This window comes from Bombina bombina, chromosome 1, assembly GCF_027579735.1.
Source record: "Bombina bombina isolate aBomBom1 chromosome 1, aBomBom1.pri, whole genome shotgun sequence".
Lineage (NCBI taxonomy): Eukaryota > Metazoa > Chordata > Amphibia > Anura > Bombinatoridae > Bombina > Bombina bombina.
The window spans coordinates 1,520,137,675-1,520,153,327 of NC_069499.1; the positions used below are offsets into that span (position 1 = coordinate 1,520,137,675).

At 36.0% G+C, this 15,653-nt stretch overlaps 1 protein-coding gene across 1 annotated transcript in view; it reads right to left on the reverse strand.

Annotated features, from left to right (window-relative positions):
• The window catches only part of STXBP4 (syntaxin binding protein 4), a 736,191-nt gene that overhangs the window by 714,442 nt on the left and 6,096 nt on the right, over positions 1-15,653 (reverse strand). The window contains exons 2-3 of the mRNA XM_053721597.1: positions 9,824-9,882; positions 3,135-3,267 (exon numbers count right to left, since the gene is read on the reverse strand). Of these exons, the coding sequence (XP_053577572.1) occupies positions 3,135-3,267; positions 9,824-9,846 (156 nt within the window). The 5' untranslated portion in view covers positions 9,847-9,882. The remainder of the gene's footprint in view (positions 1-3,134; positions 3,268-9,823; positions 9,883-15,653) is intronic.

Here is a 15,653-nt window from a genome sequence, read left to right on the forward strand (position 1 = left end):
TCTTTAAGGCCCTCAAACAACAGCAGGACCCTCCATGTGAAGCAGCATGAACTTCTCTGTAATTCTAAGTGCGCATCTGAGGCGCGAAATTAGGCCCCTCCCACTCTACTCCGGAGTTGTGAGGACTACTAAATCACTCCTAAGTGAATAAAACAGCCATATGGGTAATAACCCCAGAAAGAACCCAAAAGGGCTTTCAAAGTGTCTTGCGAAACGATTTTTCCTTAGCTAAACAATCGATAGCCTTCAATTCCTTACTAAGTTAATAATGAAATAATGAAAATATATTGCAAAGTTGTTTAACTATGCATAACTAAACATTTTATATAAAATATTGTACCTTTAAGGGTATCTTCTAATTTTCCATATTTGCGAGTGCTACAAGATTGTCATGTTCTTTGTTGTCAGTTGAGACCTGAAACCATGCCCCACAATGCACTTGTCTATATTTCTAAAGTGCTTAATAGCAGCCAACAAGTTTGCTTGAGAATGTGATTTCCTCAGCAACGCTCATCAATTAAAGGGACAGTAAGGGTAAAAAAAAATATTACACTATGTGCAGAATTATGTAACTTTAACCTAGCAACACCTTCATATAAAATGAGATTTCAGAGATTTAATCCCCCCAAAAAACTGTACTTACCTTACATTCCTTGCCCAGCCTCTTTTGCTCCTGTGTTTTCAAAAGCACGTCACAGGCGCAATGTCTAATCACATTGCGCCATTTAACTAAATGTTGACCTATACTGGGTAAAGCGGCCGACAGCTCAAAATCTATCCAAACCTAAAACTTTTTTAAAAACAACGTACATTCAAATCTGACATAGATCACCCCAATTAAATAAGTTATGTTTTTCCTAGGTTTACTTATTGAAATGATTGGTCTTATATTGGATTATTTTAAAGGACATTTTTTAATGAAGTAAAGACTGTGACACTTTCTAGAGGGAGTTTAGGAAATATTAGCAGCATCGTAGAAAATAATGTAATGAATTACAGATTCCTGTTTAACCCTAATCTCTAGTTAGTCACATTAAAGACAGAAGTGAACAAACAAAAATAAAATCATGCTTAAATGTTTTCCATATCATGGCTTAATTACATAAGAATGACTCAAAGAAACAGTCTAGTCAAAATTAAACTTTCCTGATTCAGATAGGGAATGCAATTTTAAACAACTTTCCAATTTACTTTTATCATCAAATTTGCTTTGTTCTCTTGGTATTTTTAGTTGAAAGCTAAACCTATGTGGGTTATATGCTAATTTCGAGGCCCTTAAAGGCTGCCTCTTATCTGAATGCACCTGACAGTTTTAACAGCTAGAAGGTGTTAGTTCATGTGTGCCATATAGATAATTTTGCCTCACGCCCGTGGAGTTACTTATGAGAGGGCACTGATTTGATAAAATGTAAGTCTGTCAAAAGAACTGAAATAAGAAGGCAGTCAGCAGAGGCCTAGATACAAGGTAATCACAGAGGTAAAAAGTATAGTATTATAACTGTGATGGTTATGCAAAACTGGGGAATGGGTAATAAAGGGATTATCTATCTTTTTAAGCAATACAAATTCTGGTGTAGACCGTCCCTTTAACTAAAGCCCGAAACACAACTATTTGAAAAGCAGTAACTAAAGAGCAGGGACGCCAGACGAGTCCTTTAACAAGATATGGATGTTTGAGGAATTATTATACATTTTATCTTGGCATAGAAGAACTCAACCATGATGAGCTAGCAGAAGAAGAGTAGACAGAGCTGGTGACAATACAAAGCACCGGTCATCCAAATCTGTACTAAGCGCGACAGAACCGTGAGAACTCAATAATGCTGTGGTACATAGCACATGAGGAGAGATATACAACAAGTGAACAAGCTATGTGTGCAGGATCATACACAGCCTGGGAAAACACTGATATAACTATGTGTTTAACTCTAGCTAATGGGTTAAACACATAGCTAAACTCATCTCCAGAACAGCTCTGTACCACTGGGATCTAGCTGAACACCTCTGTTGATCAAGTGGCACAAGACATATGAGCAGCCACCAATCACCAGCTAACTCCCAGCAGGGCACTGATATAACTATGTGTTTAACTCTAGCTAATGGGTTAAACACATGGCTAAAATCATCTCCAGAACAGAACTGTACCACTGGGATCTAACACCTCTGTTGATCAAGTGGCACAAGACATATGAGCAGCCACCAATCACCAGCTAACTCCCAGCAGGGTACTGATACTCCTAGTGCACTGATAGTTATTCTATTCAGCAAAAAAAAAAAAAAACTAAGTAAATTTGATAATAGAAGTAAATTTAAAAAGTCTCTTAAATGTTTGTGCTCGTCTAAATCATAAAAGTTTAATTTTGACGTTCATGTTCCTTTAAATACTTCATAAGTGAATAAATTTTAAATGTAAAGGGACAGTCTACACCAAAAGTGTTATTGTTTAAAAAGACAGATAATCCCTTTATTACCCATTCCCCAGTTTTGCATAACCAACACTGTTATATCTCTGCAGACTGCCCCTTATCTCAGTGCTTTTGACAGACTAACATTCTAGCCAAACTCCTAAATAACTCCACATGAGTGAGTACAATGTTATCTATATGACACACATGAACTAGCACTGTCTAACTGTGAAAAACTGTCAAAATGCAGAGATGAGAGGCAGAAATTAGCATATGAGCTTACCTAGGTTTCGCTTCAACTAAGAATATCAAGAGAAAACAGCAAATTTGATGATAAAATAAAATTAGAAAGTTGTTTAAAATCGCATGCCCTATCTGAATAGTGAAAGTTCAATTTTGACTTGACTGTCCCTTTAATTTTCCTTTGCAGGGCAAAATTGCACAGCAACGCCGCATCCTACGCAAACCAAAATCTCTGGAGTTTTGAGAATCCCTTCTAAAGCGAAGGCAGTGAACCAGCACTCTTTGCCCTCCCTTTACCATGATGTTTTTCAGCCCTTATCTTCAGTTTACAACCTGACAACTTACATTATTATTCATCAATATGTAATGATGAGTGTGGAAGTGTTTGTATGGACGGTACAATGCTGTACAGAGTGTACCAGCACTGATCTTTGTATTATAGACTAAATGCCATTTTAACTTAACAATAATTTATATTGTCTTTACCTTGTGACAGTCTCCTCCAGGGATAATGTCCTTAATATAAATCAATGGTCCTTCTGTTCTGCTAATCTCTCCAACAAGGCTCAAGCCGAGACTTGTTTCTTTGGTTACTGTAATTACTTGCATATTGCTCTCGCTGAAAAACAAACACATAACAACACAATTAATTGATAGCAATTCTACAAAAGCTTTAAAGAACTAAGTAAAGCACGAGAAAGAAGAAAAAAAACAAACACAATATGAAATGTATTCCAAGTGACATTCTAGATGAGTAATCAATTACGCTAATTTGTCAGAGCATTTTAGTATTAAAGGGATATTCCAGTCGAAATTTAAATGCACATAGTTGAATTACATCTATAAATAGAAACATATTTACAATATACATGTATTGTCAAAAAAAATGCTTCTAGTAAAAGTTATTTCTTTTTTAGTGTTAACATTTTTCTCTGCACATACATGTGAGGTATAGCTAGATATTCTCAGTGCAACAGCATTTTAAATACTGCAGCTGCTCAGAGCACAAGTAGGGCTTGTATGATGTCAGCAATTAACAAATTAAGTCATGGGCAAGTGCTATGTTTAAAATGCTGGTGCACAGTGCATACTTAAATACACTTTTGAAACAGCTATAGCTTTTATTAGAAGCATTTTTGCTAACACATGTATATTACAAAATGCTTCTGTTCAATACAGAAATGCATCCATGGCTTGAATGTCTTTAAAGATACATGAAACCCAATTATTATATTTATTTTTTACTTTCTTGATTCTGCTAAGGCAAACAATTTTAAACAACTTTCCAATTTACTTCTGTTATCAGGTCTGCTTCTTTCTGTATAGCTTAGAGGAGAGAAGGGAAAGAGGTGATATGATAGCAACTTTCAAGTACATTAAAGAGTTTAGTAAAACTGAGGCTGTGGGTATTTTACATAAAATGGAAAATTCAAGAACAAGGGGTCATGAGCTCAAGCTAAAGGGTAGTAGATTCAGAAGTAATTTGAGGAAGCACTTCTTTACAGAAAGAGTGATTGATTTATGGAATAAACTTCCTCAAGAGGTAGAAGCAAAAAAAACTGTGGGGGACTTTAAAAATGCATGGGACAAGAATAAGGCTATCCTACAAACTAGATAAGTTTATACTGTTAGGTAATATTGGGCAGACTTGCTGGGCCTATGGCTCTTATCTGCCATCAATATCTATGTTTCTATGTTTCTCTTGGTATCCTTTGTTGAAGAAGCAGCAATGCACTTCTGGGAGCTGAAAATATCTGGTAAGCCAATGACGAGGCATATATGTGCAGCCACCAATCAGCAGCTAATTACCAGTAGTGTATTAATGCTCAAGCCTACCTTGGTATGCTTTTCAACAAAGGATAAAACATGAACTAAGCAAATTAGCTAGAATTGGAAAGTTGTTAAAACTGCCAGCTGTATCTCAACCATGAAAGTTTAATTTTCACTTTACTGTCCATTTAAATCAGGGATCTTTCAAACCTGTCCTCAGGTCTCCCTAACAGGTCAGATTTTCAGGATATCTGAACTGGCGCACAGGTGAAATAATCAGCCGATTTGAAAACATGGTTATTAACCTTGTCTTAACCAAGACAATCCTAAAAATCTGTCCTGTTAGGGAGGCTTGAAGACCCCTGCTATATGATTGCAAATGACAAGTTCAGCCTAACAATGCAAGTGGTATGATTTGCTAACATTGCAGAAACACAATCCTAATCGATGTTTATGGAGCGAGTTTTAGCATAGAATAATGCACATTGTCATATACCTGATCTCTTTAAAGGGACAGTAAGACTTTTTTTTTTATTTGTTATTTACTTTGTCTTTTAAATTTCCCTCTTCACACTTCCCACACAAGCTGCCCTCTTGTGTTATGAGGAAGACACTTGGTTTTGGTGGAGTGCACAACCCTGGTGGTGCAGTCCTCATTGGCTGTACCACTAGCAGATTGAAATATTAAAAAAGCAGCTTGCCTGAGGGTGACCGGGGAGCTCTAAAATACTACGCTTCTGAGATAACAAAAAAAAATAAGGCCCAACACAATATAACTTTTACTAACACACCACTTTTTTAACTGTTTTAACAAATAAAAAGATAAGACTTACTGTCCCTTTAACTCTTCCTAAATACCTTTTTTCTGTTTTATATTTATTTACGGAGCATTAATTTACATTAATTTATTCAATTCTACAGCATTTTAATGAGTATTTAAATGCACACTAGCAAGTGTTTATACTAGCTTTTCAAATACTTTAAAGAGAAAGTCTAGTCAAAATTAAACTTTAATGATTCAGATAGGGCACGCAATTTTAAACAACTTTCCAATTTACTTTTATCATTAAATTTGCTTTGTTCTCTTGGTATTCTTAGTTGAAAGCTAAACCTAAGTAATCTTATCTGCTAATTTCTAAGCCCATGAAGGCTGCCTCTTATTTTAATGCATTGACAGTTTTTCACAGCTAGACAGCGCTAGCTCATGTGTGCCATATAAATAATAATAATGTGCTCACAATTGTGGAGTTATTTATGAGAGGGCACTGATTGGCTAAATTGCAAGTCTGACAAAATAACTAAAATAAGGGGGCAGTCTGCAGATGATTATATACACAGTAATCACAGAGGTAAAAAGTATATTAATATAACTGTGTTAGTGATGCAAAACTGGAGAATGGTAATAAAGGGATTAATTATCTTCTTAAAGGACCAGTCAACACAGTAGATTTGCCTAATCAACAAATACAAGATAACAAGACAATGCAATAGCACTTAGTCTAAACTTCAAATGAATAGTAGATTTTTTTCTGACAATTTTAAAAGTTATGTCTATTTCCACTCCCCCTGTACCATGTGACAGTCATAAGCCAATCACAAATGCATACATGTACCATGTGACAGCCATCAGCCAATCACAAATGCATATATGCTTATTCTTGCACATGCTAAGTAGGAGCTGGTGACACAAAACGTTTAAATATAAAAAGAATATGTACTTTTTTTTAATGGAAGTTAATTGGAAAGTTGTTTAAAATTGCATGCTCTATCTGAATAATGAAAGTTTAATTTTGACTTGAGTGTCCCTTTAAACAATAACAAATTTGGAATAGACTATCCATTTAAAAAGTGCAAAACTTAACTGACTGCTTGTAATATGAGCACTATACACTTGCTACAACCGCTTCCCATAGGGTGTGCTTGGATCCATAAAAAAAGCTTTAACCCCTTAAGGACCAAGGACGTACGCCACACGTCCTCAAAAAAAATACAGTTAATGACCGAGGACGTGTGGCGTACGTCCTTGGTCTGGAAAGCAGCTGGAAGCGATCCTGCTCGCTTCCAGCTGCTTTCCGGTTATTGCAGTGATGCCTCGATATGGAGGCATCCTGCAATAACCCCCCTTGGCCATCCGATGCAGAGAGAGCCACTCTGTGGCCCTCTCTGCACCGGACATCGGTGGCCGGTATCGTTGGTGGGTGGGAGCAAGTCTGGGAGGCGGGTGGGCGGCCATCGATGTGCCCAGTGGAGTGGAGGGGGGCGGGATCGGGGGCGGGAGCGCGCACGGGGCGGGAGCGGGAGGGAACCGCTACACTACAGAAAAATAAACTTTCAAAAGTACAAAAAAATAAGTTTTAGAAAGCTGTAAATAAACAGCTAAGAGATGTGGAAGGGGTGGGGGGTTGATCTTGGGGGGGGGGGGGGAAGCTACACTACAGAAAAGGGTTTTTTTTTTTTAAAAAAGGCACATTTTTTCACTAAACTGGGTACTGGCAGACAGCTGCCAGTACCCAAGATGGCGCCCATTAAGGCAGAGGGGGAGGGTTAGAGAGCTCTTTGGTGGGGGATCAGTAAGGCTGGGGGCTAAGGGGGGATCCTACACAGCAGCATATGTAAATATGCTATAAAAAAAAAACACAAAAAAGCCCAAATATAGCTTTTATTTTAGTACTGGCAGAGTTTCTGCCAGTACTTAAGATGGCGGGGACAATTGGGGGGTGGGGGAGGGAAGAGAGCTGTTTGGGAGGGATCAGGGGGTCTCATGTTTCAGGTGGGAGGCTGAGCTCTACACTAAAGCTAAAATTAACCCTGCAAGCTCCCTACAAGCTACATAATTAACCCCTTCACTGCTAGCCATAATACACGTGTGAAATGCAGCGGCATTTGGCGGCCTTCTAATTACCAAAAAGCAACGCCAAAGCCATATATGTCTGCTATTTCTGAACAAAGGGGATCCCAGAGAAGCATTTACAACCATTTGTGCCATAATTGCACAAGCTGTTTGTAAATGATTTCAGTGAGAAACCTAAAATTGTGAAAAATTTTACGTTTTTTTTAATTTGATCGCATTTGGCGGTGAAATGGTGGCATGAAATATACCAAAATGGGCCTAGATCAATACTTGGGGTTGTCTACTACACTACACTAAAGCTAAAATTAACCCTAGAAGCTCCCTACATGCTCCATAATTAACCCCTTCACTGCTGGGCATAATACACGTGTAGTGCGCAGTGGCATTTAGCAGCCTTCTAATTACTAAAAAGCCATATATGTCTGCTATTTCTGAACAAAGGGGATCCCAGAGAAGAATTTACAACCATTTAAGCCATAATTGCACAAGCTGTTTGTAAATAATTTCAGTGAGAAACCAAAAGTTTGTGAAAAAATTTGTAAAAAAGTGAACGATTTTTTGTATTTAATCGCATTTGGCGGTGAAATGGTGGCATGAAATATACCAAAATGGGCCTAGATGAAAACTTTGGGATGTCTACTAAAAAAAAATATATACATGTCAATGGATATTCAGAGATTCCTGAAAGATATTAGTGTTCTAATGTAACTAGCGCTAATTTTGAAAAATAATGGTTTGGAAATAGCAAAGTGCTACTTGTATTTATGGCCCTATAACTTACAAAAAAAGCAAAGAAGATGTAAACATTGGGTATTTCTAAACTCAGGACAAAATTTAGAAACTATTTAGCACGGGTGTTTTTTGGTGGTTGTAGATGTGTAACAGATTTTGGGGGTCAAAGTTAGAAAAAGTGTGTTTTTTTCAATTTTTTCCTCATATTTTATAAAAAATTTTATAGTAAATTATAAGATATGATGAAAATAATGGTATCTTTAGAAAGTCCATTTAATGGCGAGAAAAACGGTATATAATATGTGTGGGTACAGTAAATGAGTAAGATGAAAATTACAGCTAAACACAAACACCGCAAAAATGTAAAAATAGCCTTGGTCCCAAACGGACAGAAAATGGAAAAGTGCTGTGGTCATTAAGGAGTTAATTAAACATTTTAGTAAACAACATATAGTAGCCAATAAAGCATTGTAGTTTACACAAGACCAAGTGTAAAAATAATGTTCCACATGCTGTAAATTGCCCTGGATTTATCATCTTGGCCATAGTCTGCAACATGCATTCAATTGAATTCCATAATCTAAATGTGCACACTTTCTTAGGCACCAGCTCAAAATGAGCATGTGCAAGACTTCACAGAATATATGCATATGCATTTTGTGATTAGCTGATGGCTGTCACATGATGCGTTGGAAAGTAAAATAAAACTAACTTTGAAATTAATCTACTCATTTGAAATTCAGACAGTGCTTTAGCATTGTCTTTTTATTACGCATCTGTTGATTATGCTATTCTACTGTATTGTGGTCCTTTAAAGCAGGGGGTCAGCAGCCTTGGGCGCCCATATGTTTTGGAACTACATTTCCCATGATGCTGAGACACTATTTAGGCTGTCTGAGCATCATGGGAAATGTAGTTCCAATACATCTGTGGGCCCAAGGTTGCTGACCCCTGCTTTAAAGTGATAGTAAATCCAAGCGTTCAACAAACGCTCGGAATTACCATCACTAAAAATAAACTAGTTTCTGTCATCACTAACTAAAAAAGGAGTGCTAAACTCACCCTTTCTGTGCTAAAGTAAATCTCTAAACTCAGCGCCTCCGGCCATCCACGGCACAGCACTCTTTACCAACAGGGTGACGTTTCCACCTGTAAACCTATAGCTATGCTAGGATGTCAGTTGACACGCTATAGGTTTATAAGTGGAAACGTCACCTCGTTGAGGAGTGATGAGCCGTGGGTGTCCGGAGGCGCTGTGTTTAGCAATCTACTCCAGCACAGATAGGGTGAGTTTATTTAGTGATGACAGAAACTAGAGTTTATTTTAAGTGATGGTAAATCCGTGCATTTATTAAACGCTCAGATTTACCATCACTTTAATATTAAATTATAAGAAAATGTCTCTTTAAAGTGAAGGTAAACTTGAGCGTACTCGCTCAAGTCATAGGATATAATTTAAAAAATGAGCTAGACTTTAATTCATGAAATTGGTAATTTATACAGAACTTCTTAGATATTCACATTTTAATGCAGGAACGATAAACGCCGTTCCTCAGCTCGCCATAGTCTTCAGTTGATGGACAGATGACTCGTCTGCAATCAACTAATTGTTGTTTCCCCCGGGCTGTGACGTTTGTGCAAAGGGGCTGAAGACTATTAAAATGTAAATATGTAAGAAGTTCTGTATAAAATGACAGATTTCATTAATTAAAGTCTAGCTCATTTTTTAAATTATATCCTATGACTTGAGCGAGTAGGCTCAAGTTTACCTTCCCTTAAAGATTGATTAAGAGGATAATAAATATACATTTTCACAGAATACCTTATTTTGGAAGAACTTGCCATGACGACGCCCAGTCAACTTAGAATAATTTTAATTGCCTGAAAAACAAAAAGGTTTATTTTTATTTTCACCAATAACTTCAGATGTTTACATTCTGCTAAACAGGAAATGCAAATCATCACAGGGAACAAAAACATTACACATGATTATGAAATGCACTTCTCATTATTTTCAATCTAGTCTCAGCTATATAAAGAGATACATTTTACCTGCTGTAGCGTTTTTTTTCAATTGTTTACCAATATTTCCTTTACATTTACGCTCTTATTTAAACGGCCATTATAGTAAAAGCATTACATGCTCTTAGTTGTTACCGCATATCATTTTAAAACTATCAAAACTACTGTGTGCTTAATTCCCGCAAACAAATTTAAAAAAAAAACACCTATTAAATATTTTTAAAGGGACACTGAACCCAAATTTGTTCATTTGTAATTCAGATAGAGCATGCAATTTGAAGCAACTTTCTAATTTACTCCTATTTTCAATTTTTCTTCGTTCTCTTGCTATCATTTTTTGAAAAAGAAGGCATCTAAGCTTTTTTTTTGGTTTCAGTACTCTGGACAGCACTTTTTTATTGGTGGATGAATTTATCCACCAATCAGCAAGGACAACCCATGTTGTTCACCAAAAATGGGCCAGCATCTAAACTTACATTCTTGCATTTCAAATAAAGATACCAAGAGAATTAAGAAAATTTGATAATAGGAGTAAATTCGAAATTTGCATAAAAGTTCATGCTCAATCTGAATCACAAAATTAAATTTTTGAGTACAGTGTCCCTTTAAGGTAGCTGGCTTGATATATACTGAAAGGGCTTTTCTAGTAAAATTGTGTTATTTAATCTCTTGCAGTATTTATTGTTGTATGGTCAAAGGCTCATTCCTTATTGTACTATTGCTTAAATATACATGTGTTTAAAGGCACAGTCTATTCCAGAATTGTTATTGTTTAAAAAAAAATTGATAATCCCTTTATTAACCATTCCACAGTTTTGCATAACAACACGGTTATATTAATATACTTTTTACCTCTGTGATTACCTTGTATCTAAGCCTCTGCAGACTTACATTTTAGCCAATCAGTGCCCTCTCATAAGGATTGAGCGCAATGTTATCTATATGGCACAAATGAACTAACGCACTCTAGCTGTGAAAAACTGTAACATGTAATCAGATAAGAGGCAGCTTTCAAGGGCTTAGAAATTAGTATATGAGCCTACCTATATTTAGGCAGGGAAAATTAGTATTTTTTGATCATTTTAAACAATATACAGTATTAATTAAAAAGTTTGGATTTCAGAATAAGTTTGGATTTTGGAATTCCGGATATGGGCATCTCTACCTGTATAATAAAATAGTTTTAAATGGTTTTAATTATAAAAAAATGCACACTTTTTGCAGATTATTGAACACTTGATGAATTTAACCAGCAATTGTATTGAAAGTTAATACAACTGCTAGTTCAAGCCTTCAAGACTTTTATTTTTTAATCTACGGTATTTTTTTAATAGATGTGTATATACATACATACACAGTAATATATATACACACACACACACACACATACATAGCACATATATGTATACAGTATGTATTAGGGATAGACCGATATCGTTTTTTCAGGTCCGATACCAATACCTTTTTATTGACCGCCTTTAAGGCCGATAACAGGGGCCGATATTCTATACATTTAAAGTTTTGAAAAATCAACACAGTTTCTATACAAATCAGGTATAAACTGAACATGCTTATTAAAATTTTAAACATTAAAAGTAATTAACTCGGAAAAATAAAGTGCTTGAAAATTAACTTATTAAATGGCTTCCCAAAACATAGAAAAATGGCATAAATCCCTTTTAAACTGCACACTGATATAAAATAAATTTAAAGGGACACTAAACCCAATTTTTTTCTTTCTTGATTCAGATAGAGCATGCAATTTTAAGCAATTTTCTAATGTACTATTTGTATTTGAAAAAGAAGGCATCTAAACTTTTTTTGGTTCAGTACTCTGGACAGCACTTTTTAATTAGTGGGTGAATTTATCCACCAATCAGCAAGGACAACCCAGGTTGTTCACAAAAAATGGGCCGGAATCTAAACTTTCACATTTTCAACATTCTTGCATTTTAAATAAAGATACCAAGAGAATGAAGACAGTTTGATAATAGGAGTAAATTAGAAAATTGCTTAAAATGTCATGCTCTATCTGAATCACCAAAGAAAAAAATTGGGTTCAGTGTCCCTTGAAGTCACTACTGCAAAGCTAGACACTACACAATTTGTTTAATACTCCCAGTTAAGTAGAAAAAACATAGTGCAAAAAGCATAACATTTCAGCATGTTCTCCTGTTAAACAGCTTCTGGGTTTTTTTCATATATTGCTGCCACTTCACTAAAAACACGCTCACTTGGTACACTTTATAGATAAGGGTTAAAAGTAAAAAAATATATACAGTATATACTGCCACTTGACAGGGAAAGAAAGGACATGCTGGAATATCAGTGCTAGATTTATTTGTTTTAATTTTTAATATGCTCATATATTTACTGGATTGCAAATACCTTCCCTGGTACTGAGGAGTGGACTCTAAGTTTCTTTATTATGTCACTTATGGGCAGTTTTATACATGTGTAACAGCGCAACCTAATGGTCGGAGCATTGTTATCCAATGAAAGAGAATAATGATACTAGTCTCCTATACTGCATAGCTTTCTACTAAAGGTTTGTTGTGGACATTTAATTGATGTGCCTGAACTATCATTTTTTTTTAATCTTTTTTTCTATGCCCATGAAAGGGGAAAATAAAATATTTAAAATTAAAAAATCATCAGATATAGCAGCTTTAGTGAAATGTTTTGCAAATGTGTAAAATTTATCAGAATGCAACAAATAATGTTCTATTTGTGACAGCAATTAGCAAGCAGATTGATTTTATTTCTTGCTGACACCAATGAGCAAATCAAAAGTAATTTAGCTCTGTGTACTTCAGAGAAACTATGTAACTTTAAAGGGACAGTCTAGTATAAATTAAACTTTCATTATTCAGATAGGACTTTTAATTTTAATCAACAATTTCCAATTTACTTTTATCATCAAATTTGCTTTTTTCTCTTGGTATTCTTAGTTTAAACTAAACATAGGTAGGCTCATATGCTAATTTCTAAGCCTTTGAGGGCTGCCTCTTATCACATGCTTTTTAAATCTCTTTTCAACACAAAGAGACAGAAAGTACACGTGGGCCATATAGATAACAATGTGTTCAGGCACAGGGGGTTATTTAAGATTTAGCACAACACAATGCTAACTGCAAGACAATAGATAATAAACAGTCACAGTCATGTGATCAGGGGGCTGGAAGAAGGTTCCTAGATACAAGGTAATCACAGAGGTAAAAAAGTATATTAAAGTGAAGGTCAATTTTTTCTGCTCTCAATACATCATGTTAAAGCTTATGTTATAAATATTAAAGTCGCTAACTTTATATGTATAAATTATGATTCCTTTTCGAATAAAATTAATATATAATTTACCTTTGTTATCACGCGTTGCTCCGCCCATACAACACTTCCTTATTTTGATCCTCTGATGCCGCTTTGTTTATTACAAGCGGACTACGCTCGTGCACCCTTGTTTTAATTTGCAGTGCGCATGCGTATAGTTAGCTCAATAGCGCATGCGTTTCTTTCACGGCCGTAAGTTTGTATGCAATTGGCCAAAGAAATAACTAATTGATATGTTAGCCCCAATCGAGAATAAAAAAATAATGCCATAAAGAGTAATAGATAGATTGTAAGGTTGCCCAATTCGTTAGTTATCTGCTCTGCCTCTTCAATCTTACAGGTTGTTATATATAACACAGCTAATTGCCGAGTATGCGAGTGAGCGATGCTGTGGATTCCAAGTGACAAGAATTCTGCGAGCGTACAACGCATGCGCGTAACATGGACGAGCATGCCGATGATGACGCAATATTTCCTTACACGCATGCGCGGAAGCTCTCAATGACGAAAATGAAAAGGGGCTGGACAATAGATTGGAGTTAAACTCTGTCAATCAATAGAGGGTCGATGACGGGCGGAATATACAGCATAAACGGAGTGCATTCAACAGATCAAATTTACTACTTTTGATTTGATTTACTAAGTATTTGATGAATGAACATCATATTGAATTTTAAAAACATATTAGAAACTGATAAGCAGAAGCGCAGACTTGACCTTCACTTTAATATAACTGTGTTGGTTATGCAAAACTGGGGAATGGGAAATAAAGGGATTATCTATCGTTTAAAACAATAACAATTCTATGGTAGACTGTCCCTTTAAGTGCCACTTAAAGATCACATTTTCCATTTCACAAATCATATACTGTAGGTTTGTTTATGCAAGTACATCTACAGGCCTGCCATTGGGGGGTATGGTAGTTGGTAACTGAGCTCCCAGGAACACCTGGGCTTGGACTCTGCTATCAGTGCTATTTATTATTAGATGCTATGTCCATGTATGTGCTATAGATGATTTGTGTTATGATTTGTGTCACTTAAAACTACTTAGTTTCCCTGAAGTACACAGAGTTAAAAATTTCTTTTGATTTGCTCCATATCGGTAAGTTTCTGGCCGATACTGATTATTTCAGAAATTCCAAATATCGGCCCTAATAATCGGCCGCTCCGATATATCGGTCTATCCCTAATATGTATACATATACACAAACTTTTCATAGAAACACTAAAAGGGTTAGTCCATAATTATAATTTAATGAGACATACAAATAAAGCTACATATAAATGAATGAGTTTGAGTACATGCTGCGGTAAGACTAGACTACTCCCCCACATACATCGGCGACGGCTGTTTTTGGTCATCAGTATCAGGAGACGCTGTAGGACCTCAAAATGTAAGCAACTTGACCACTTTTTAGGGCACCAGTGGCACTTAGGCACCTAGTAAAATCAAACCCTGGGTTAAAGGGATATTGCAGTGCAAGAATTACATGGTCTAATTCTTTAGCGCTTCTTAACCCCACACTCAATCTGACGTATATATACGTCTTGCGGTACTTTGCTAATCATACCACAAGACGTGTGTGTGATATAGATATATATATATATATATATATATATATATATATATATATATATATATACACACACACACATATATGTACATATACATACACACACGTCTGTGCTGTAACTTAACAGCCGAGAGCTGGAGTTCCCGAAGCTCCAGTCATCTGCCGCATATGGAATCGGAGCAAGATCGGTGCTCTGGTTCCATATGATGGGAGATGCCCTATTGTTACAGACGGTGAAACTGTGTGTCACCGTCTGTAACGATCGTTGCTGGTGCCGGCGGGAGGTGTGAGCGGTAGGCGGGTGGCAGGCCCAGCAGTGGAGGGGGGATTGAGGGGGAGAGAGTGGGAGGACCCTACGCTACAGAAAAAAATAAAAGGGTCAGGAAAAGATGGGGCAGCTACACTACAGAAAAAGGGGTTTGGGGGGCCCTAAATAATGATCGTGGGAGGGGGGCCACTACACTACAGAAAATAATTGAAAAAATTTTTTTTTTTAGATGGCAGATATAGCTAGAGTGAGGAATGTTAGAGAGCTGTTTAGGAGGGATCTGGGAGGTTGGAGGGTAAGGAAGGATCCTGCACAGCAGATTTTTTTTATATATATATATATATATATATATATATATATATATATATATATATATATATATATATATATATATATATATATATATATATATATATATATACATATATATATATACATATATATATATATATATATATA